General features: G+C 43.3%; 1 protein-coding gene across 2 annotated transcripts in view; it reads left to right on the top strand.

The window, feature by feature from the left end:
• The window catches only part of SMYD3 (SET and MYND domain containing 3), a 747,085-nt gene that overhangs the window by 630,508 nt on the left and 90,476 nt on the right, over positions 1-26,101 (top strand). For both annotated transcript variants that reach the window (XM_040263614.1, XM_040263615.1), the window contains 2 exons: positions 588-675; positions 4,994-5,168. In XM_040263614.1, coding sequence (XP_040119548.1) covers positions 588-675; positions 4,994-5,168 — 263 coding nt within the window. The remainder of the gene's footprint in view (positions 1-587; positions 676-4,993; positions 5,169-26,101) is intronic.

Genomic DNA, 26,101 nt, shown 5'->3' with positions numbered 1-26,101 from the left:
ACTTAGCATGATGATGTTCCTGTTTATCTATGCTGTACATGCTGCAGTACTTCAGTTCTTTTTATTGTCAGCTAGCATTGCATTCTGTAACTGTGCACATTTTATTTACCCACTCATTAGTTGATGGTATTTGGGTTGTTTCCACTTTGTTTGTTACTATGAATGATGTAACTGTGAACATTATGCATAAGATTTTGTATGAACATATATTTTCATTTCTCTTGGACATATATGGAAGGAGTGGAATTGTTATATAATAAGTCTGTTTAACTTTTAGAGTAACGGCCAAACTGTTTTCCAAAGTGGCTACACTATTTTACTTTCCTACTAGTAATGTATGAGGATATCAATTTCTCCACAACCGTACCAACATTTTATTATCTTTTTTATTATACCCATCCTAGTAGGTGCGAAGTGATGTCTCCTTATGGTTTTGATTTGCATTTCCCCGTTGGCTAATAATGTTGAGCATCTTTTCATGTGCTCATTGGTCATTTGACTATCTTCTTTGGAGAAATGTCTATTCTTGCCCATTTTTTTTAATTGAGGAATTTGTCTTCCTCTGTTCTTTAATGTGGCCTGAACAGGATGCTGATATGCTGACTGGTGATGAACAGGTATGGAAGGAAGTCCAAGAATCCCTGAAAAAAATTGAAGAACTGAAGGCACATTGGAGTATCCTTTTACCTATGGACTGAGTTGTTTATAGGATTGCTTCCTTACTGGTTGGAGCCTGGTATTAATGAATCCAAGTCCAGGGTTTGACCTCTCCATGAGCCAGAGAGCTTCATTCTGTTCCACAATCACAGGCTGCATCCCTGTCCTCAGCCAACAATTTCAGTAATGGTGAGGGAAGATTGTGGTAAGGTCACGTGAATTCCTCACCATCATTAGTTGATAATCAAAATTTATAGCTAGGATTAGTAGGATAGTATGGAGTACTCTCTTTACATATGTACAAGGTAACCAATTTCTGGATTCCCTTCCTCCCATGACCTACATCTCTATAATGTATAACTTAAAATCCTCATAATTTAATGACTGTAGTCAGCCATAACTACAGCAGTAGTCAGTGGTGCTGTGCAGTACGTTTTCTTGGTCACACTTTAGAGTAAGGAGAGACCATTTATGATGCAGGTCCTTTGGGAAAGCTCCACCGATGTTATACTGTGTAAAAAGTAGCTCAAATCAGGGACAAGGTTTATACAGGGAGAGGCTGAGAGGGAGCCACTTCCAGGAGTGGAATTAGCTTGAGCAAAAATGTGACAAAAGGAAACTGCAAGGTAAGGAGAAAGAGACTAAGGTAGATTAAAAAAAAAAAGGATTGCAAAACATTGTCAGATAAATTATATCCCAGGCACTAAGAAAATCTATAAATGAGGTTTCCAAAATACAGTGTTCTTTAAAGAGTTGTAAAAGAGCAGGAGAGGCAGTTAGACAAATGTTCCTATTTTTTAAAGGTGAAATAAGTAATTTCTAAAATCTATAGTCCAGTGGGATTTTGTTTGTTGTTAGCAGTTTTGGTGAAGAATCTCGAGCTGGTGACCAAAGGATTGGAAAGGAAGCTGTGATCGCCAGGATGCTGCAGAAGTTCCTTAAGAGCGGGTGAGTTCGCAGAGTCATGGCTTCCTTTGGTAAAGTTTGTATGGAGACTTCAGAAAGAGATTTGATTTTAAAAAAGTAACCAAGAGATTTATGCTAGATGCTAGAGTGACCAGACGTCTCATTAAATGGTTGAAGAGCCAAACTGCAGAACTGATGCTTAGTGGATCGCTGTCATTGTGGGGTGCCCTGGTTCCCAAACCAGTCCTCTTCCACCTTTGCTTCAGCACCTTGTCTGAGGATGCAGGGTACAGGTTCATCAGATTTTCAAAAGTATTTGGACTGGAAGGATGGCAGAGCTGGGATGACAAAATCAAGAGCTCAAAAGATCTTTGAAGGTTTGAATGATGCAATGATGCCTGAGATGAAGATGAAATTCAATAAGAGGGTATCTCTTATTTGGGCCAAAAAGTTCAAGTGTATAAATATATATAAAGTTTGATGGCAGAATCTGTGAAAGAATTTTAAGATTTTTAGTAAACATCAAAATTCAATAAAACTTAAGAGTATGATATAATCCCCTCCCCAGGGGAAAAAAAAAAACACCTCCTGTGATCTTGGACTTCATTAGTAGAATTAGAGAATAGAAAATGAGAAAGGGAATAGTATTAGTCCGATCATTTCTAAAATTTTCTCTTCAGCTTGAGGTAGGACACATTCAAAGGGGTAGAGAAGAAAATGAGTTTTGGGGAATGGAACCAGGATCAAGTGGTATTTGAAACTCTGCGGATAGGATGGGAGACAATTGGAAAGCAGTCGAACCTGAGAGCAAGATGGCTGTTCTCAGGCCCGGAGAGCTGTTGTTACACTGCAGAAAAGACCTGTTCGTGTAGTGCCCTGCAGAGAAATTAGGGCCCAAGGATGATCAGTTCAGTCTCAATGGGATGAGCTTTACCGACGATGAACACTGTGCCAGGCGCCTTACTGGTTATAACCCATCTTATGGTCCAGGCAGGATTAAGAAGACACAAGCCGGTACTCCCTGCCCTCCTGAGTAGCTGGGTAGTAAATACATAGATTAATATCTGAGGGACATTGAAAGCACAGCAGTCAACTTTAGGAGGTTAAAGGTTTCACAGAGGAGGCGACTGCCTGGGATGGTTAGGAGGAGCTCACCGGGCAGGCGGTGGAGAAGGGGAGACCCTGAGGGAGAAGCCTGTGCCTGCGCGGAAGGCGCAGCCACCTGCAGCCCAGTGAGAGTTGTTCAGTGTGAGAGATGGGAGGGTGGCCGGGCCTTGCTTCAGTGTTGTACACCAGACTAGGTGTTACCTATAGGCTCGGGGACTATGGGAGGATTGTAAGCAGTGGGCGATTCTAAGAGCCCGGGGTTGTCAGTCTTTGAGTCTCGAGAAGTTAACTCCCAGGTGGATTCAATGTGCCCCCCTTTCCCTTTCCCCCTCAATTCTCTTACACTCATGGTAAACTCTGCAGAAAGGTGCCTGTCCTGGCATCAGTACCCTTTTCTCTTCAGGTAGGCTGTCTGCTCTGCTCTCCTCACTGGAACAGAGGGACTTGTGGTAAACACCCAGCAAATGCCAGGGACTAAATTTTTGAGCAAACATTATACATGTCAGCATTAGCTTGGGAGAAAAGCCGCTTAGTTAAAATTATTCCATTTTTTTTTTTTTGCTCACTGAGGTGTTTTTACAGGAAAGGTTTGCCTTGTTTGCCAGGAGACTTGCCAGTGTTGCGAAGGGAAGTCGTCATGTGGTTCCTGCCAGCTTGCTGGGGCATAAAGCAGATGTATTCCTATCAGCGGCTGCATCTGGCTTTTACTTCCAAGGCTTGTCACCTCAAACCTCTTTAAAATGAGTTGGAGCGTATATAAATGAATAGGCAAATAATAATAGAAGTCACACAACTTGATGTTAAAATAGGGTCAGAGTCTTGCCACAGAAATGTCTGGGTTATTGTGTAAGAGACAGTCGTTCCCCCTGATAATCCATCACAGATCTAATCCTAGGATGAAAAGCCACAGAGGTTAGCCTGGAGTTTGTTACAAAACCAGTGCATTGCCTAAGACACCGCCTCCCCCAGCCTCTAGGGAATACATGCAGTAAACTTTAAGCACACACGTCAGATGAGTAAAACAGAAAGCCACCAAGTCACTTTTCTTCAGTAAATGTACCTCTTCCAAGACCACAGTTAACTCCTCAGAGACAGGACTCGGCCTAAAATGATAGAGCGTCGTGTACAGAAAGGCTCGTTAGCCGTGAATTTTGGTGCTTGAAGTTCTACCCAGGAAGTCAGGCCTGTAAGTGCCCGGTATTCTGCCTTCTGAGGATTATATATTTCTTGTGAGGATTAATAAACATATGCGCTCTTGGGAGTTTAGGGGAGAATGGATACACGTATATGTAATGCTGGGTCCCTTTGCTGTTCACCCGAAACTACCACATTAATTGGCTGTAATATTAGTGGTAGTTCTTGAGTCATGTCCAACTCTTTGCCATCCCATGGACTATAGCCCCCCAGGCTCCTCTGTCCATGGAATTCTCCAGGCAAGACTACTGGAGTGAGCTGCCATTCCCTTCTCCAGGGTATCTTTCTGACCCAGGAATCGAACCCAGGTCTCCTGCATTGCAGGCAGATTCTTTACCATCTGAGCCACCAGGGAATCCCCTCCCCAATACGAAATAAAATAAAAAGTTAGAAAAGAAAGAGACGAGCTCCCACTCACACAGTTGACTTGATTGGTTTATTTAAACTGTTTACTAATATGTTGGAAAGCAGTGCCCTGAGAGTCTGAATGCTGGAAGAAGTAGATTTGGCTGAGCACACACACATTGTTTAAGGATAGACTTGGATCACTTTTGTTTTATACTCAAAAAATTTGAGATCCAGCAGAATGGATTTCTTTCAATTGCTTTCCCTTGTGTGTGCCTATGGGTTGTGTTTTTGGTTTCATATATGCCCAAGGTTCAAATGACACAGAAGCAAAAATGAGCTCCTCCTTTTTTTAAAAGGAATCTTTCTAAAGCGTCTTTAATTTCAGATGAGTTTTGAAACAGCAGCTAACAGAGTAAATAATTATAAAGTGAACTTAGTCTTTAGCTGAGTTTAATAAGTAGCTGCGTTCATTTGAGGACTAGGTTTCAGGAGAATTCATCTAGTAGGACTAGGAGGAAAGAATGGCTCTCTGGAAATCTAAGCCCCCAAAGCACAGGCTTGGTTGGAAGATGGCTTGTTGATGTAAACAGAATTCCTTCTCTGAGACGCCACTTACATGTTTTGTTTCTCAAGTGTGTTTTCAGGCAGCTCATTTGTGCAAAATAATGGGCACTTCCTTCCCTCCTGTGCCTGGGAGCTCTTCAGCCTTGTAGAGAATCTCATTTCACTTTTGTTTTCTCTTGATGAACACAATTGAATCTTTAACTGAGGTTAATAACAGAGTGGGAACAGGTTCTGGCCATGTGCCAGTCGATCATAAGCAGTAACGCTGAGCGGCTTCCTGATATCAACATCTACCAGCTGAAGGTGCTCGACTGTGCCATGGACGCCTGCATCAACCTCGGGCTGCTGGAGGAGGCGCTATTCTACGGCATCCGGACCATGGAACCTTACAGGTGAGTCGAGGGGACAGGCTAGAGTAAGGGGCAAAGACTCGAAAATGTGACCTTGTGCTCATCAGAGCTGCTTTATAAGAGTGCTGCTCGCTTGATGTGTAAAGCCAAACCTTTGTTCACTGATGTGTTCATTCATCATCTATGAAGTTCCTTCCATCTGTCAGGCTCTGTGTCTGTGCAGGGACTAGTGAGATGCTGTCTCTATATGGAGCCAGTGATTCTAATAAAGTGTGCTGCTCGAGGTGGCAAAGGCAAGTGCAGGGCCCGGGGCAAGGGGGGCAGAGAGGAGCGCAGCACAGACGCAGCTTGTGCGCTGGGGCTGTGGCATGAGCTCTGCTGATGGACGCGGTGTGGGGCCTTCTGTCTGGCTGACAGCAGCGCTGGTTTCTTTCACTTCTCAGGGCTTCATGGTTTCTGGGGTGCCTTCACTTGAATCATTTGACCTCCCAACCGCCTTATGACCCAAGCTGGAGAGCAGGGAGACAAGCCCTCTCAAACACATCACTGAGTCAGAGGAAGGAACTGTTGCTCATTGTTTCTTGACTAGTCTCAGCTCCTCCAGGCCAGTGTGTGTTTCACCCCAGATCAGAGGAACTTCGGGAGGAAAGCAGTGTTAAAGTCTGGTGCTGAGAGTTTGGCACTAGTGGGTGTGGGACCGTGGTTTGTAATAGGCTTAGAACCTAAAGCTGTGGAGGTGATGGAATTCCAGTTGAGCTATTTCAAATCCTAAAAGATGATGCTATGAAAGTGCTACACTCAATATGCCAGCAAATTTGGAAAACTCAGCAGTGGCCACAGGACTGGAAAAGGTCAGTTTTCATTCCAATCCCAAAGAAAGGAAATGCCAAAGAATATTCAAACTACCGCACAATTGTATTCATCTCACATGCTAGTGAAGTCATACTCAAAATGATCCAAGCCAGGCTTCAACAGAACGTGAACCGTGAACTTCCAGATGTTCAAACTGGATTTAGAAAAGGCAGAGGAACCAGAGATCAAATTGCCAACATCTGCTGAATCATGGAAAAAGCAAGAGAGTTCCAGAAAAACATCTACTTTTGCTTTTTTGACTATACCAAAGCCTTTGACTGTGTGGATCACAACAAACTGTGGAAAATTCTTAAAGAGATGGGAATACCAGACCACTTGACCTACCTCATGAGAAATCTGTATGCAGGTCAGGAAGCAACAGTTAGAACTGGACGTGGAACAACCGACTGGTTCCAAATCAGGAAAGGAGCATGTCAAGGCTGTATATTGTCACCCCAGTTATTTAACTTACATGCAGAGTACATCATGAGAAATGCTGGACTGGATGAAGCACAAGCTGGAATCCAGATTGCCGGGAGAAATATCAATAACCTCAGATACGCAGATGACACCACCCTAATGGCAGAAAGTGAAGAATTAAAGAGCCTCTTGATGAAAGTGAAAGAAGAGAGTGAAAAAGTAGGCTTAAAACTCAACATTCAGAAAACTAAGAACATGGCATCTGGTCCTATCACTTCATGGCAAATAGATGGAGAAACAATGAAAATGGTGAGAGACTTTATTTTGGGGGGCTCCAAAATCAGTGCAGATGGTGACTGCAGCCATGAAGTTAAAAGACACTTGCTCCATTGGAAGAAAAGCTATGACCAACCTGCTGCTGCTGCTGCTGCTGAGTCACTTTAGTCGTGTCCGACTCTGTGTGACCCCATAGACAGCAGCCCCCCAGGCTCCCCCATCCCTGGGATTCTCCAGGCAAGAACACCAGAGTGGGTTGCCATTTTCTTCTCCAATGCATGAAAGTGAAAAGTGAAAATGAAGTCACTCAGTCATGTCTGACTCTTAGTGACCCCATGGACAGCAGCCTACCAGGCTCCTCCATCCATGGGATTTTCCAGGCAAGAGTACTGGAGTGGGCTGCCATTGCCTTCTCCGATGACCAACCTAGACAGCATATTAAATGGCAGAGACATTACTTTACCAACAAAGGTCCATCTAGTCAAAGCTATGGTTTCTCCAGTAGTCATGTATGGATGTGAGAGTTGGACTATAAAGAAAGCTGAGCACAGAACTGATGCTTTTGAATTGTGTGTTGGAGAAGACTCTTGAGAGTCTCTCGGACTGTAAGGATATCTAACCAGTCAATCCTAAAGAAAATCAGTCCTGAATATTCATTGGAAGGACTGATGCTGAAGCTGAAGCTCCAATACTTTGGCCACCTGATGGGAAGAATGGACTCATTCAAAAAGACCCTGATGCTGGGAAAGATTGAAGGCGGAGGAGAAGGGGGATGAGATGGTTGAGAGGATGAGATGGTTGGATGACATCACCGATGTCATGAGTTTGAGTAAACTCTGGGAGATGGACAGGGAAACCCGGCATGCTGCAGTCCATGGGATTGCAGAGTCAGACACAACTGAGCAACTGAACTGGAGAACCTAAGTTTGGAAGATGAAATAGACCAGTCTAGAAGAAAGGACACAGAGACATACATACCACCATCTGAGGTTGGAATAGCCATCTCCAGCATGAAACAAGGTCACCGAGTGTGGTGAAGGTGCCTTGAAAGCATCTGAGACCTGCAGGGGTTGGAGGTGGGGGGTAGTTTCCTGGAGGTGGCAGAGGCACTGTTCTAGGGAGATGTTGAGTTTCTCAACTCTGAAGACCGTATGATGTCAGCCCTAAGGGACTGAGCAGAGGGAGGATCCAGTCTAGACTTATGCAACATGGACAACAGGCAGGGGAGTGGTCCTCGGGGAAGGAGGAGAGGGAAGTAGAGCCCAGGGTGCCACCTGTCTGCACTTGAGGAAGAGCCTCGGAAGACAATGGAGCGGGGAAGTTACCAGGATCCACATGATAAGAACAGAAGCAAGTCCAGGGTCTAGGATATGGGTTCAGACAAAGGAAGGAAGCTGGAAATGACATGCTTGGTCAGGAAGCCAGGAGCATGGTGCAGACAGAGAAGAACCTAAAGATGGTGCAGACCCACCAGCCAGGTGCATGGCAGAAGTCCACAGGCCAGCCACAGCACCCAGGTGACCCTGAGGGCATTTTTCAGAGCTTCTCTAGGTGGTTTCTCCACTGCCTTGTGGTTGAACAGCTTTGGAATCCAGACTGTGAGTCAGCTTTAATCAAATTTATAAGAGATTGCCTTGAGGGCTGAGACTATAGACTTTCCCATGAGCGTGAAATGTCTGTTAGGTATGATGAATCTTGTGGGTTCTCAGAAAATAGGAATTGAATACAAAGAGATAAGGCTTCGTTCACTTTCTGAGCCTCTGTGTTGCAATGAAAGGCAGGTTCGGGATGGTTGGTGTTACCTCTCTGAACTCAGGGCTGGGTCTCAGGACGCTGAACTGCAGTCTGCCTGATGAGTGAATGGATGCCAGCCAGGAGACAGAAAATCCTCCTTCCTCCAGACCCCCTTGGCAGCCACTCACCCCATGCTGCTGGCTGGGCTGGACACACACTGAGCCTTTCTATCCATCCTCCCCTTCCTTTCTGCAGCCAAGCTGCCCTGCCTCCAGCGCAGAAACATACATTGGTCCCCTGATTCATTAAGAAGGCAGCATGCCTTTGAGGGAGCTCCTTCTGCACGTACTTTTGAATCCTCTTTTTCTCTATACCCACTGAGGCTTCTCTGAAGGACTTTCTTACCCCTTCATTAACTGGCAGTTTCACCAACTTAAATTTGAATCAAACAAAGAGGGCTTTCTTGTAAGTGAGGCCAAATCCACCAGAATGTACTCCATGTTGTTTGGAATACATTTGCTTATGTTTCTCTGGTGTTTGGCAGGTCATCTTCACTCTGTAAATGTACCCTCTGTTCTTAGGCTGCGTGACGTTTCCAAGCCTCCCTCCATTTTGTCTCCTGGAACTTGTTACAGAGTTCCTCTGCGGTGTTCTGTATTTCAAGAAATCAAATCTGCAGCGATCCACTTCAAATGAGTGGGAACTGAACGGTTTGTTTTCGGAGCTATAGCAGAGAAGAAGGAGATGAGTAACCCAGAACCAATGGAGTTAAGAGAAAGGAGAGAGGGGTGGATGCTGGCCAACTTGGTCCTTTTTCCCCTCAAGCCCTTTAACAGTCGTAAACTGTGAGGTGGGAACCCGAAGTGGGCCATAGGTGAGGGACTCAGCAGGCTACACCATCTCCCAGCTAATGCTCTTTGTTTTATTGTGTTAGCCCCTCAGTCATGTCCAGCTATTTGCAACTCCATGGACTGTGGCTCACCAGACCCCTCTGTGGAATTCTCCAGGCAAGAATACTGAAGTGGGTTGCCAGTTCCTCCTCCAGGGGCTCTTCCTGACCAGGGTCTTCTGCATTGCAGGCAGATTCTTTACCATCTGAGCCACCAGGCAAGCCCAGCAGATGCTCCGGGGGTGCTTTTTGTCCACCTGTAGCCAAGGACATGGGCAGTTAGGCAGTGTTACTGAGAGGTGACCGGATTGCTGTCTGCTGTAACAGGTTTACGATGTTCATATTATCGTTTTCAGCAACTAGCTTGAGGTCAAGACTCTCATAGAGATTTTGTCACTGCTGACCTTGGTGAAATTGTAACTGCCAAGTGAGAGAAGGTGTCCATTATTCCATTTTTATCCAGTCCAAATCAGTGCATTGCCCTCAACTCCTTTCTTGCCACTCCACTTATTTTTACTCAATAGAAGTTCCTTTTATGATGCAACATAAAATATTAAGTTCTTTATGTTCCATAAAGCAATTTAGAATTAATTCACATAGGACAAAATGTGTAATCTTTAGTATTGACTCATAATACGTCCCCTGAGGGTATCTGTGCATGTATCTCTGATTATATATGCAGGGTCATCTGTCCCTTAGCACTGCAGACATTAAGCAGAATGAAAGTAAGTTAGATACTTCACAAATTTTATTTAAAAATTTAATTCGGTCAAAGCTCAGCCATATGATAAATGGGGTCCTGCAAGTTATTTTGCCAGTTGGTAGTTTAGAACTTGGAAAGAATTTTCTTATTGAAGAAGGTGTTACAGATCATACTGAGGTCCCCTGGACCAGCCGGTGAAAGTCTGCTCAGCATCATCAATGTAGGCCGTAAACTAAAAAAAGAAAGAAAGAAAGAAATACAAAATTGTGCATAGTTTTAAAAACTAAGATTTAAATTATGTTGAATACAAATGAAACTTGATTTTCTTTAGGAACCAGAGGATGATATGGAAATAGAGAGGCTTTGTAAGGCTTCAAGGAGTACTTTCAAGATATCTGCACATTCTGTTAATTTTTATGGTAAGAATAATGTATACTTTTAGGAAAGGACATTTTCAAAACAATGGAAAGGTAAAAAACCACCCTCTTCTTTCACATTCCTGTCCTACTCCCTGACAATAGCCGCGGTGAGTTTCTTTCTGAACTTTTCAACATGTGAGGCGCTCATCTGAATATATTTCAAAGCCCCACTATCCCCTTCTTTCCTCACTTTCCCCTCCTTTCCTCACTTTCTATCTTCTTGTCTTTCTTAGGAAGAGACTTGGTCCCCATCCTGATCTATTAAATATGCCTACTAGCCTGGTGGGTGGGGAAAGAAAGGTCAGAAGGAGAAAAAGAATATAGAAGCCAGTGGAATTCTCCTCTGTGGAAGAGAGAGAAGGGAGAAAAATAGGGTCTCTCTCTGTCTCATGTTCCATAACTGACTTTTTTCACTTTATAACCAATGTGGATATCTGGGCCTCATTCTGTACCTATTCTCTATAACAGGCAGCTAGTATATCATCTCATGAGTGTACCACGATTCATCCCTCTGGTTTCCATGTATGTTTACCATGTCAAACAGGTCTATGATTAACAGCCATGTACTTGTATCCTTGTGTTCCAATGTGACTGAATCCATAGGGTGAGTCCACATGATAAATTCCTTAAATGCTAATTTGCTCTAGCAAAGGTGATGTTCATTTTCAGTGTAGATAACTTACCAATTTGTGTCCCCCATCCACCAAAATGTCTCTCTTTCTTCTAAAGGATTAAGAATGGATGGCATGATCTTGATGATATCTGATTTAAATTCATTTCACAATATGTAAGGACCTTCTCATTTCCCTGATCAAGGTCTGTTCTTATAGAGTGAGGTTTGCTTGGACTGATTTACTTGTCCACAAGTAGTGCTGGGTATGACATTTTGTAAATTACCTTTAAAGACGCAGAAGAATAGGCATGATGAAGGATCTTAAGCATGAGTGCCATGATCAGAGAAAGAAGTAAGAGGGTATGAAATCCTCCTCAGGGGAAAGAAAGCATGAAAGAGTAAGATTTCATCTTAGGTCAGTTTCTGTGCTTTGTTGTCAGGAAAAAAAAAAAAGTGGGAAGAACAGAAGTAAAATGCAGCTAGTGGTTTGTATACATGACATAGTTACAACTAAGAGTCTGTAAATCAGACATTGCCAGTAATTACATAGCAGCCGCCTCCATTTTCATTTTGCCAGTAATTTTTAAACTTTTCCCTTAGAAGCTTCAGCAGATAAGTTAATGAAGTGTAAGGCTTCGTCAGAGCAGTACCTTCTACTACTGTTTTCAAACTGGCTTTTCCCCTGAAGATGTACAGTTGGTCTTTTGTGGGGTCTTTGTCATCCATCAATATGACGTTCTAGTCTGGAAGGCAGCAGGGCATGTGAGTGCACGTTACCTGGGTGCAGTCACTCACTGAGCACTTCCCTGGGCCTGCTCTGCTGTTCCTTCACGTCTCCGTGTCACACAGACCTTGTGAGATGGCTCCAGGAGGATGCTTCTCTACGTATCCCTGTCACTGAAGCTCATCCCTAGACCGCAGGGTTTTGTGTAGTAAGACTTCCCTCAGCCACACTCATAGAGGAAGACCCAGAAAATCAAGCCAAGCCAGGTCTCCATCCAGGAGCGGATGTGAGCATCTGAGTTTCACCCAGTGCTCTGTTCGCTTACCGTGTTTGCCATCTATCTTCCATGCTGAGGTTTACAGAATTATTTCACCCAATGAATGAACAAATGTTTTATTCTCTGCTCACTGATGTGGACAATAATCCCTTAGCCACTTAGTCATTTTTTTTTATACACTGTAATTTTCAATTAAAGTATCTTTGGTGGCCAACCCCCTGTGTAAGATTTTGAGCCCTGTGTGCATGTTTGTGTAAAGCACAGAATTACCCGATACCTCTAATCATGGCCTCTCTCTTTGCTGCCAGTTCTGTGAGCTTCATTTCTTAGCCATCGCCTCTTATCTTGACATTGGGGCAGTGAGTGACCGCCTGCTTGGCTGTAGGGGAAGGGGCCCGTTGAGATCTAAGTGATCTTAATTTTACCCATTTAATAGCAGAACTTTAATACCAAAAGACTCTCTTTCTGAAAAAAAAAAATTTATTTATTTGTTTGCTTGTTTTTGGCTGGGCTGGGTCTTTGTTACTGTGCGAGCTGCTCTCTAGTTGTGGTGTACGGGCTTCTCATTGCAGTGGCTTCTCTTGTTGCGGAGCACAGGCTCTAGGTACCCAGGCTCAGTAGTTGCAGCTCCCGGGCTCTTGAGCACGGGCTCAGTAGCTGTGGAGTGCAGGCTCAGTAGCTATGGAGTGCGGGCTCAGTAGCTGTGGAGTGCGGGCTCAGTTGCCCTGTGGCATGTGGGATGTTCCTGGCTTAGGGATTGATCCCGTGTCTGCCGCCTTGGCAGGATAACTCTTTACCACTGAGCCATCAGGGAGGCCCCCAGAGGGCTGTTTTAATATAGAATCTAGAAATACAACAATAGGAAAATGCAAAGGCAGAGAGGGGAAGGAAGACAGTGAGGACAGCACCTCCAGTGAGCTGCAGCAGTTCAGGTGCACGTGTGTTTCCTAAACTACTGACTTGAGCTCATGCCTAGTGACTCCCGTTTTCCAGGAATGCATAAGCTGGAGCTAGTGTGAGCCTGTTGGTAGAAGAAAGGAGAGCAGGATAAGCAGTTTCTCTCACTGTACTTTTCTTGGGGCAGCAGAAAAAAAAAAAACATCTCACCTTCGGTGGTCCACTCCTCTAAAAGTACTCTAACTTCTCTTTCGCTCTAGCCATCTTGCTGAAGATGCTGCCTGTATGTTTGGGGAAAGACCTATTTATCGACAGTGTGCTGGATGGTTCCAGTTACATGAGAATAACCCAGCTTTGTGGTCTTAGTTCTGAAAGAAATAAAGGATAGTCTGTGCTTGGAGTTGGCATGAGGCTCTGACAGTCTCTGAAAGAGATGAGAGGTGACCACGAGCCCACCCATTCTCCTCGATGCAGCTGTTCCTCTGTCCATCACTGCCACCCCAGGCTCTCTGGCCTCTGAACAAGGGCTGCAGATTTTGCCAGAGCTCTAGCTCTAAACAGGCGTAGGTCACGGGCCAGCTTCACAAACCAAGTCTTCATCCAACCTGGCTATTCCCAAATAACTAGGCACTGCTGGTATATGTATAGCCCCTGCTGGGAAGGGAAGGTGACCCACACATTGCCCCAACATGCTGTTCATAGCAGAACACACGTAAAACCCACGCTTCCTCCTGCCTCTTGGCCATACCGCTTCTGATATTTGTCTCCTGGCTACAGGAGGGCCACCCTCAATCATCTTTCAGAGGCCCCACCTTCTGCTTTGCCCTGATCCTAGGAAATCTTTGCTGAACTTTATTCAACCTCCCATCCTACCCCCCACCCCATCCCATTCTTGAGTTGTTAGATCAGCCCATTGCCCATAGCCACATTCCTCCTCTCAGACAAGAAAATCCTGCAGCCTCAGGCCAACCTCATCTGTTCCCACTCTTACTTTGACTCTAGAGACCCCAAGCCGGGTGGGGACACAGGACCTACCTCTCCTCTGTTGCATTTGCCTGTTGCTCAGTAAACAACCTCCTTGTGGCATCAGATGAAAGCCACGCTCCACCCTGGGATCAGGTACCTGCATCGGAAGGCATTTCATCTTCTGCGTTCACAGGTGTGTATCCTCTGAGAAATGGTGTTCAGTCCTCCTGTTTATGAAAGCATTTCCAGAAGAAAAACATTTCTCATTCCATTTCACATTTTTTTTTAACTTTCACAAGCCATCGCTGAGTACTTTGACTTTGCTGACAGAAATCTTCTGTTTCTTATTACAACAAATTGTACCCTGAGCAGCAGGATATAAAATCCTAGGGAATCTTTTGGGATGTGTTGAATTTCTCCTGTTGAATCAATCTCTTGCTTGGCTGCCCCTGCAGGCACTTAGCTACTATCTCTTTTCCTTTTTCTCAGCTCTTGGAAGAGAAAGTAGGAGTGGGGAAAAAAAAAAAAAAATATATATATATATATATATATCTCCCATTTTCCTCTGTAGGGAGCCAACAGAAAATCAGGCAGGCCTGAGAAAGGGGAAGTGACAGATACAGCTTCAGAAGGTTCAAAATGAATCCATGAAAACCAACCTTAATTTCATATAAATACATGTGTTATAATTAAACAAAAATGTTTTGATCCACACACTCACACTCTATTTATCTGTGTATTTGAGTGAAGTCCATGCTGAGTTTTCAGAAATTCTCCAAGGATAGATGAATGGACCTTGGATTAAATTACACAAGTAAAGCTGATTTATCAAGCCTCATACATTTGATTACTTACAGAGAATGGTGATGGCATTTGTAAGGAACAGTAAGAGGTCCTTGAAATAAATGAAAGATGGGGAGTAAATAGCCCCCAAAATGATAGGACCCAATTCTTGAGAGAGCCAGGTTATTTTGAGCTGGAACAATATCCTTCCGCCTAGATAGTTCAAAGCTCATAAGCTCATGGGAGCATGAAAAGTGAAAGTGTTAGTCGCTGAGTCCTGTAGGACTCTTTGGACCCCATGGACAGTAGCCTCGGTCTATGGAATTCTCCAGGCACGAATACTGGAATGGGTAGCCATTCCCCTCTCCAGGGGATCCTCGCAACCCAGGGATCCAACCTTGGTCTCCTGCATTGCAGGCAGATTCTTTACTGTGTGAGCCACCAGCATACTGCCTGGGGAAAAAAATGTGTGATATGTTCAAGGGATGCAACCCAGCCAGGGACGAGGAAACTGGCGTGCAAGGGGGTGGCTGTCTGTAGCCTTGAACAGGGCAGAGGGCGGGGCCCTGGGGGCCGCGAGGGGAGTGGAGACAGCACGGGCTCTACAAAGAATGCATGGCTGATGGAAGTGGCGCTTCCTACACAAAGCACACCAATCACGCGATTACACTGCCCTTCAGAATTAGAAACAAATCTGCTCTTGCTTGTAATGGGAACTATCACCGTAATATCCTCCCGGAGTGAGATAAATCGCGTTTAGCCGTCACAGAAGCATCCGCCAGCTATCCTTTAGCATCATCTTTTGAGAGGACTGAGTGAGAGGACGGTAAGAGCTCTCCTCCACCTTTCAGCTTCCCTCAACTGAAAACTAATTGCTCTTATTTATTAAGAGCCTCCTGTGGACCAGGCAGCTTGCTCGTGCCTCTCATCCTGCCAGCACAGTGAGCAGGAGGTTAGCCTGCCCTGTCCTCCACATGCCGAGGCTGAGGATGAGACCTAGGGGACTTGCCAACTCGGTGGCAGAGCTGGGGTTCAGGCTCGGGCCGTACATCTATTTATTTTATAGTGATTATAATTTTCCAGAAGAGTGTTAGAGTCAGCTCGACCCCAGATCTGCTTGATTATAAAAGCCTGGGTTGTTACTACACTGTAGCCGGCCGAGTAGTCTTTCCAGCTCCACCACCTTGCTGTCCTGCTACGTGAATCTATCACGATTCTTTTTGTTACAAGTGACAGAAACCCGCCTCAGGCTGCCTAAGCATCGAAGAGAGTGTGCTGCCCACAGAACCGCTCAGCCAGGGACAGAGCCACTGTGACAAGTCAGGGATCCAGGCCGGGTCATGGCTGGGTCTCTGCCTCTCTTACTCCCAGACCTTCCCTCCTCCTCTCCCCACATCTGTTTCTCTCTGCGCCCTGCTCTATTGCCTTCATTCTTTCCCACACAGGCCATCTCCCCACAGTGCAGTAGAGAAGATGGCTTCCAGTAGCCCCTGTTCATATTCTCCTAGCTCTGTGACAAAAGAAGACGTATTTCCTCTAGCTCTAAATTTTTGGGGTTTTTTTGGGCCATGCCATGTAGCACATGGGGTCTTAGTCCCCTGACTAGGGATCAAACCTGCACCCCCTGCAGTGGAAGTGGGAAGTCATAATCACTGGACTGCCAGGGAAGTCCCTCTAGCTGCACATTTAAGAGTATGTGTTTTGGGTGGACTTGTTTCACCTTTGGGTCTCGTGCCCTCTGCTGCTTGCACCAAGGCAGTCGATGTGCTGGCAGCCCTTCCATCCTACACCAGTAACAAGGTGTAGGATGGACAGAGAGTATTCAAAAGCTTGGACTTTCGATCCAAGTGAATCAAAAGTCATGATGAATGACTGATGTGAATGATGGACAAAGCAGAATGTTCTCCACTGTACTAGTGTACTCAGAGATGATCTAGTAAAAATTTTGGAAAGAAAAAAATTCATATATATTACCATGTGTAACATAGATGGTGCTCACATGTGTCCGACTCTTTGTGACCCCATGGTCTGTAGCCCGCAAAGCTCCTCTGTCCATGGGATTCTGCTGGCAAGAATACTGGAGTGGGGTGCCATTTCCTACTCCAGGGGATCTTCCCCACCCAGGGATCAAACCCACGTCTCTTGAATCTCCTGCATGGGGATTCTTTACCATTTGTACCACACCTAGGAAGCCTGTGTAAAATAGATATAGCATAGGGAGCTCAGCCCAGTGCTCTGTGACAACCTAGAGGAGGGTGATGGGGGCAGATGGGGGTGGGAGGGAGATTTAAGAGGGAAGGGATATGTGTATACTTGTGACTGATTCACATTGTTCTACAACAGAAACCAACACAACATTGTAAAGCAATTATCCTCCAATTAAAAATAAATTTTAAAAAAGGAAAAATCCCAAGGTGGGAAAGAGTCCAAAGACTGGTAAGTAAAAAGTTATGACATGGGAGAGAAAGAAAAGGCAGCATTTTACCGTTAAAGTTATGAATTAGGAATGAAGTTCTGCAAGAGCAGATTCCTAGAATTTTAAAAGGAGCAGCAGGATTCAGTTGGATCAGAACACAAGATAGCTGCTTAAGAAGTCTGTTTGCTGTAAGAGCAACGGATGGGTCAGGGTGCTGGTGAGGCCCGACCTGAGGCAGAGAAGCTGTGTAAGAAAGGGTGCCCGATGGCAGCCTGTGGTCTATCGTGTGCAGGGTTTTCAGTCCCTGTGTGTATTACCTGTTTCTGGCTGTAGGCACTAAGGAACATAACCAGAAGACTGCATTCAGTTTGGAGGTGCTGCAGAAAGAGTTCACCTTGATTTCATCAAGGAGTTTGATAATGTCTTCTGGTACTTTTCCTATAGATGGAAAAAAATGGGCTAGTAAAGTTGGTTTATGCCTTTTAAACAGCCATTTCTGAACTGTAGCCATTAATAGATTGATAGACTCCTTTGGGCAAACATATAACGGTATCTGCCTCAAAGCTCCACTTTTTTGGTTCTGAATCAACATTTTTATTAAAGACTTAATGAGATGAATACATAGGAGTTATGTATATCAGATTTGCAAGGGATGCAAAGCTGAGTAGAATAATTAATACTTTGGAGGACTAAACCAAATTTCAGAATTATCTCCTTAATTAAAAACATTTGGCCAGGGCCAACAACATGAACTTAAACAGGGATACACGGAAAAGTCTGCATTTGTGATGAAAAATTCAGTAACTGGCTGGAGAGTTTTTGTAGTATTTTGTAGTAGATAATTTTTGGATGCCCCACCAGCATTAATTCCTCTGTTCTTTTTCTTAATAGAACCTCAGATGTCCTAGCCATGTAGTTTATATGTGACTGATTGACCATGGGGGCAGTTCATGATTAGCTTAAGCTAGAAAATCATATTTCTTTGGTCTCCTGACTCAAGCCAGACCAGTTAGAGCCAATGATGGTCTATTCTTAGACTTTTATTTGCAATATTAAGAAAGTAAACTTCCCTTTCCTATGCCTCATGATAGAGGAAGCATATGACTGCAGAAGATGCAGGCTGCTAGGTTATAAAGAGAGAGAATGGAGATGAAACCCAGGAAGCACAGGGAAGGAGTGGAGAGAGATCCTGGTTCCCATTGTTTAAGCATTGCCTGAAACCAAATTCAGCCCTATAATATTGAGTTACACAACACTTAGACTGATAGATGTCATTTTTATCAGCCAGTTTGAACTGGACTTCTTGGCTCATATAATATAAAGAATCCTAACTGCTCTCTATGGTGGGGGGTTGCAGGAGACGAGTGCAGTGCAATGGCCAAGAAAGATGATGCCGCCTTATACTGTGTGTGCAAGTCACTCAGTCGTGTCTGACTCTCTGCAACCACATCAACTATACAGTCCATGGAATACTCCAGGCTAGAACACTGGAGTGGGTAGTCTTTCCCTTCTCCAGGGGATCTTCCCAACCCAGGGATTGAACCCAGGTCTCCGCATTGCAGGCCAATTCTTTACCAGCTGAGCCTGTATACTGCATGATTGTAAGTAACTGGAAGAGACTGGATACACGCATCCACCAGTGTGTTTAGAGAGTTCCTCTCTGAGAGTGACCAGAATGAGAAGAATCTTGTAAAGACATTATATGGGAAATGGCAGATGAAAAACGGAGAGGTTTTACCACAAGATGAAGAGACTTTGTGAACGAGACCCATTACAAGTTTTCAAAGTTTTAAAGAGCTGTAGTGTAGGAAGGGAGTAGACTCTTCCTCATAACCCAAGGAAGAGGAACTAGGATGTCTGACTTGGAATTAGGAGACAGCACTTTGCATGCCAGGATATTAGGAAGAGCAGTTCATGACAATTCAAGTGTCCCATAGTGGTCCATTCTGTTTTGAAGAGTAGTAAATTACCCATCTTTGGAAGTGTGTACACAACAGGTGACCATCATTTGGAATTTTATCAAAATAATTCCCTTATTAGGTGGGAAGCTTGTCCAGATGAGCTTTAATGTCCCTTTTGGCTGAGATTGTGAGTTTAAGAACCCTCCCAAACCTCTTCAGTTTTAGTCACAAATGAAGTACAAAAACAACCAACTCAACTCTGATTTTCTGTTGCCTCAATTATCATTAAGTTATGAATGATACATAATTTTCCTTCCTCTGCCTGGCTCTAAGAGAACATCCTGAGGGTAAGTGTAGCTTTGATAGCTTATAATATTTTTCTATAAATTTGTAGATGGTAGAATAGTAAATATAATAATGTATAGAGAGAATAATATATATCATTCTATATATAATAATATAATTATAATATATACATTATTATTCTCCAGCTACTAAGTGTTAGCTGCTCAGTCTTGTCCAACTCTTTGAGACCCCATAAAATGGGTCTTGCCAGGCTCTTCTGTCCATGGAATTCTCCAGGCGAGAATACTGGAGTGGGTTGCCATTTCCTTTTCCAGGAGATCTTCCCAACCCAGGGATCTAACCCAGGTCTCCAGCATTGCAATTGCAGCAGACTCTTTACCATCTGAGCCACCAGGGAAGCTCACCACCTACTAAGTGGTGTGTGTGTGTATATATATATATATATATATAACAGAGTGGGGCTTCTTTGGTGGCTCAGAAGGTATAGAATCTGCCTGCAATGCAGGAAACCTGGGTTTGAGTCCTTCCTGATCTCAGGTCAGGAAGATGCCCTGGAGAAGAGAATGGCTACCCACTCCAGTATTCTTGCCTGGAGTATCCCATGGACAGAGGAGCCTGGCAGGCTACAGTCCATGGGAGTCACTAAGAGTCAGACACGGCTGAGCAACTAATACTTTCACTTTCACAGAGTGATATTCCATATACACTGATATATATATATATACACACACACACACACACAAGTTCATTCATATATATTTTAAAGGCTACATTTCTCATCAGTTGCGTTTGTTTTAAACTGAAACTGTTGCTAACCTCTAGAAAGTGAGAGATTTTTATACTTTACAAAGCCTGAATTTCTAGCTTTGCTTGGGAAGTCGGAAGTCCAGGTGACAGGGGATCCATATCCCCAAAGCATTACTCGCTGGGGAGGGCAGCAGTGGCTTTTTAAACCTGGCTTGCACTCTGTCCATTGCCAAGGTTCCCACCGTTCCCTGACCAGGCCAGCTTCAGCTTCACTCAGCCGCATCCTCTCGGTCCCGGTGGGCTTGTCAGTGTGTGATCTCTGCCCCGAATGTTGCCTTTTTCGCTCCTAGCCCTGTGCTGGCTATTATCACAGAGGCCACTGGGAGTAGGAGGGAATTAAGATGTGGAGGCATGCTCCTTCTCAGATCCAAAGAACATGGAAGGAGAAGAAGAAAGCTGACACTTCATTCTCACCCGTAGTTTTCTATGACAGTACAAGGTTTTAATTTTAAAATTTAATAGAAAATGTGGCATTTTTCATGCTTAGAAAAGGATGAATAGAACATAAGAGTTTGCAGATTTCTAAAAATGTAACATATCTGGGTAAACTTTAAGTACCTTTTCTCATTAGTTCCCTTGTTATCAGTTTCTAATGAACTCAGAGTCTACTATTCCCCAGGACCTCTGATGCACACACCTGACCCCATTCTTGTTATGTTTCCCAAAGTATGTTCCCTGGGGACAATTATTCTCTTGATCTGATGTGAAAAAAGATTCTGGTCAAGTGAGTCTGGGAAAAGGTACTTCAGGTCAATTTGCTGAAAATCAATTACTGGTAGCCAGCTCACCAAACACCAGTTGCATAATAGACCTGTTTGTCACATATGCCAAATTTACCTATGATGATCTAGCAGCTTAAATAAAAAAAATTTCAGTCTGATGAACGGACAGTGAAAGATACTTTTCTGAATATGAACTAATACTGAGATGTTCTCCAAGATGTTGGGAAAATACAAATTCTGGAATGCTAGCAAAAACAAAATTCAGTTTATTTGAAAAACTCCTACTTGAAATAGTACACATTTTCTATCGAATGATTAGACATTTCATATGTGACAGGATTGCTTCAGCTCTATTTGATTTGTTTCTATGCTTTCAAAATGTCATTTTTTAAAAAAAACTTAAGCATTTTTAACATTCTTTCTAAAGTTCGTTTGCTAGTTCCTAAAAAGCTTATTAGCCTTAGTTCTGTATTTCTATCAATTTAGAATTTAAATTCAACTTAAATTACTTTAAAATTCTAATATCTTTAGGGGGCCTTTGAATTTAATTTACATGTTTAACTGCTAGAAATACTAAACTATGGCTGATAAGCCACTGAAGGGATTAAGGAATAGACAAACTTTACATGCTTGACATTTTAAACAAACTTAAAAACAACATTCAGAAACATCCAAAAGAAACCAGAAGCAGCCTAAACAATCTTATTTGTGGGAAAGTATCCATTTCTATTAATTTATATTTTACTAACTTTTTGCAAGTTTAATACTTCTTTGCCACTTGAACATTTCTGTTGAAGCTTTGAAGACATTCCCACTATAAGTCATGTCTTGAAGGAAAAAAATGACAGTTGGTAAATTTGTTACAATCAGCAAATAATGCATCAAATTTATCTTTCAGTGAATTGACCTGCTTTCAGATGGAGTTAAACTAATTTCTTTTGTGTAGAACTTCTCAAGGTTTTTAATAAACTAGTGTACATTATGAATGTCTAGAGAGGCATTTAGAATAAGATGATAGTTTTCAGTCTCAAACAACTGCAAAAGCCACAAACCATGAAGGAGTGAGTTTCACACCACTACTTGGGTGACAGGTATTGGCCTCGCTTTGGTGCTTTGGGGCTTTGTATTTAAAAGTCCCATTAATTAGATTTTAAAACTTTTTAAAACCTTATATCTTATTTTTTAAATAACAGGCTTCTGCCTCCCTACTTTCAAGGTTGCTTCTTAAGAGCAACTTTTAAAAAACATTACTGTTTTCAGCATTTCTAATAGTTATTTTTATACCTCTGAATAATGTTTTTAGATTTAGGTTTCTTGTATATTACCTAATAAATTATCAACTCCTGGCTAAAAAAAAGTAAAACTCTACCTTATACTATCCTCTCTTCTCTATCCTACCTCTCTTCCTTTCTATTACAAAATTATATTGTTTAATTACCTTAATGGATACCTGTGAAACTTAAAGCAATATTCTGAAATTTCTATTTCTCATTCTATCTATTTCAGGCATGTTCCTTGGTTTCCCACTCTATTAGATGGAGATTTAGTACTCCTGTTCTTGATGAAGAATTAAGATATAAAATTCTCATCAAAATGACTTTCAATGGCCGTTTTAAAAGCTTGCTACCCTGTCTTCTAAGATCTTTTATTTCTGATTCTACTTGGATTTGGGTTTCTTTGTTGATCATCATTTTATCTTTCTGTAAGTTTTTAGGCTCTATTCTTCTCTTTGATGTTCTGAAAGTTCACATTGATGTATCTAGGCTTAGATTTTTTTCATTTATGCTACATCCTTTTATTTTAAAGACTCTTGTCTTCCTTTATCTCTGGGAAATTTTTTTCTTTATTTTTTTCTTTTTAATTCAATTTCATCTGTTTTCTCTGTTCTTTTGTCCTGAAAGTCCTGGTGGTTAGATGTTTCTAGTGTCTTGGGTCTTTTGCTTTATGTTCTGAGAGTTATCTTTGGCTTTATCTTCCAGACCTTTATTAGAATTTTTATATCTCAGCAAAAATTTTGTTTCTAAATTGGTCAGAACCCATTCTTGAAATGTTCCTTTTTCATAGCTCTCTATTCTATTTTCGGACTCAGCATCTTCTCGAATCTAAGGATAATTGGTCTTTCAAAAAATTCTCTCCCATTTTCTGAATGATCTCTGTTTCTTCAAGTTTTTTTTTTTTTCTTCAGTTTATTCTGATCTTTTTCTGTGCTCTTTTCTTGAATTTTAGGTGCTTCTTGATTCATATTTTTTAACAACTTTATTGAGGTGTAATTCACATGCCATGTCACTTACTCATTTAAAATTTACAGTAGCTTTTAGTATATTCACAGAGTTGTACATCTAATACTATCATCAATTTTAGAACATTTTCACTATTTCCCTCTAAGGAAACTCCTTGCTCCTTAGTGGTTATCTATCCCCTAATCTCACTAGAGTGGCTCTTATCCCTTCTCCAGCGGATCTTCCCAACCCAGGAATTGAGCCAGGGTTTCCTGTATTGCAGGCAGATTCTTTACCAACTGAGCTATGAGTGTGTGTGTGTTAAAGCTCAACATTCAGAAAACTAAGATCATGGCATCTGGTCCCATCACTTCATGGGAAATAAATGGGGAAACAGTGTCAGACTTTATTTTGGGGGGCTCCAAAATCACTGCAGATGGTGATTGCAGCCATGAAATTAAAAGACGCTTACTCCTTGGAAGAAAAGTTATGACCAACCTAGATAGCATATTCAAAAACAGACATTACTTTGCCAACAAAGGTCCATCTAGTCAAGGCTATGGTTTTTCCAGTAGTCATGTATGGGTGTGAGAGTTGGACTGTGAAGAAAGCTGAGTGCCGAAGAATTGATGCTTTTGAACTGTGGTGTTGGAGAAGACTCTTGAGAGTCCCTTGGACTGCAAGGAGATCAGTCCTGGGTGTTCTTTGGAAGGACTGATGCTAAAGCTGAAATTCCAGTACTTTGGCCACCTCATGCAAAGAGTTGACTCATTGGAAAAGACTGATGCTGGGAGGGATTGGGGGCAGGAGGAGAAGGGGACGACAGAGGATGAGATGGCTGGATGGCGTCACCAACTTGATGGACGTGAGTCTGAGTGAACTCCGGGAGTTGGTGATGGACAGGGAGGCCTGGCGTGCTGCAAATCATGGGGTCCCAAAGAGTCGGACACGACTGAGTGACTGAACTGAACTCAATCTTCTCACTCACTCCCACCTACCCCTGCTGCCCTAGGCCACCACTGTGCCTCCATATTTGAAAATAAACGATTAGAAAGGTCGACTTGTTGCTCTGTGGGTTTCAAGATGGCAGCTGGTCAGAAGACAGTGCTTGAGGAGGATTAAAAGGCAGAGGTTGAGACTGAGTAGAACCCAAGTCCTAGAAAGCTGGGTGTGGGAACAGGACCTTGGAGAGCCCTGAGAGAGGCTGGTGTTGCAGCTGAGCAGTCAGACCTTCTGTTTTGATCAGCTTCACCTCTGTGTTCAGGATTCAGAGGACACCCTGCCACAGATGCTGATTCAGTGCCTGTGGACTCTGGGTTCATTAAGGGGAATGGGGGTAGCGGGACATGTGTGTCTGTTTCGCAGCTCTTTTTTTTGCACTTGGCATACTGTTTAGCACAGTAAGTATTATATATTTGTGGAAGAATTTGTGCCATGTGTTTATATAATGCCTTACAATTGCAGAGCCCCTTTTGTATCCTCATCCCTTATCTGAGATAGGCAGGTGTGAAAAGGTGAATTCACCATGGCACTAATGAGACCGAAACTGTAGGATTCTCCACTTGCATGAACCCCTTCTTAAACCCTGTTCTCAATCCTGTATTTGCATTCTTTTCCTTAAAGAAGGCCTACAAAATTATATTTCGTAGAGTCAGGATCAGAAAACCTGAACCTAGGTCCTCCTCTCTAGATAACAGCAGATGTTTGTTATTGTTCAGTCACTGCAGCACGCCAAGCTTCCCTGTCCTCCACTATCTCCCGGAGTATAGTCAAATTCATGTCCGTTGAGTCAGTGATGCCATCCAACCATCTTAGCAGATATGATTAGCCCCAACTTAGAACTATTAAAGCAGTGGCTGAGAGAGTTGGGTGCCTCGCCCAAGGTCACATATCTAGTAGGAGGCAGAACATGTCATACTTGAATGATTGTTCTTGCTACTTGTCCCCCTCCCCTCACTCCCCGAGAGGAGTGGCTTCTGATTGGTTCCTGTTCCCAGGACAGCAGCCACTGGGTTAGTCAGCAACGGATGGGCCCAGGGCAACTGGGGAGGACTACAGGTGGCTGGTTTCTGTTGCCCCCCAAGCTCACTGGCTGTCTCTCTATCCAACAGGAACCAAACAAGGAAAGCCACACGCCCCCCCCCACACACACACACACCTCCGCCTACATATTTAGGTTTCAATTATGAAATACCTTTGAAAGTATTTTCTCTAAACAGAAATACTGAGTTCTCCTTTCCACTTCTGTTTCTGAATAAGACTTTTAATCTTCTGTTGTTTCATGGTCTTCAAATAAAATGTGAGGTCTAAGGGGAATAAAAAAAAAGTCAGAGATCATATTTTCAACTGCCAACTAATTTGGTGATTCTCCCAGGTGGGAAAATCAATGTCTGCTCTGGAGAGGCGAATCACGCATTCCATTGGGTTGTGCGGCCGTGATTTTCTTCTGTGGAAATTAACTTACCTCCATGCTTTTCAGCTTCTCAGTGAAGTATATTTCATGCTTGCCTTTCCCCAGACACAGATATATGTGTTTTGAGTAGAAATCTGAGCCACTGATGCCCAGAAGAGATGGTCTGAGTCTGTTGGAGGATTGAACTGAATGCCTCAGAGGCAGAGAAGAAATCTCCCAAAGTCTCAGGTCAGTCTCTTATAGCCAGCCAGCCCCCAGGCTAACTCAAGACCTGGCTCCAGGGGGTTTCATTCTTTCCAGAACTTCCTTATTCTCAAATTATTGATCCAGTAGCAATTTGGTCCCCTTAACTCACGGGTAGTACCGTGGTATGATCGGAAAGGCCAAGGTTATGGAGGCTTCCTTCTTTCCATGCTGCCTCTCTCGGTGTTTGCATCTTCACCCTCAACCCTTCACTGGCCCAGGATTCACCTCCACTTGGTATTTTTGTTTAGTTTTATTTATTTATTTTTGACTGTGCTGAGTCTTTGTTGCTGCCCCTGGGCTTTCTCCAGTTGCGGGGAGGGGGGCCTATTCTGTAGTTGTGGGGAGGGGGGGCTATTCTGTAGCTGCGGTGCGCGGGGGCTGTTCTGTAGTTG

The sequence above is a fragment of the Oryx dammah genome, unplaced genomic scaffold, assembly GCF_014754425.2.
Source record: "Oryx dammah isolate SB20612 unplaced genomic scaffold, SCBI_Odam_1.1 HiC_scaffold_21, whole genome shotgun sequence".
NCBI classification, from domain to species: domain Eukaryota; kingdom Metazoa; phylum Chordata; class Mammalia; order Artiodactyla; family Bovidae; genus Oryx; species Oryx dammah.
The sequence above is the reverse complement of the archived record's forward strand: the minus strand, read 5'-3'. Positions and strand labels throughout refer to the sequence as shown.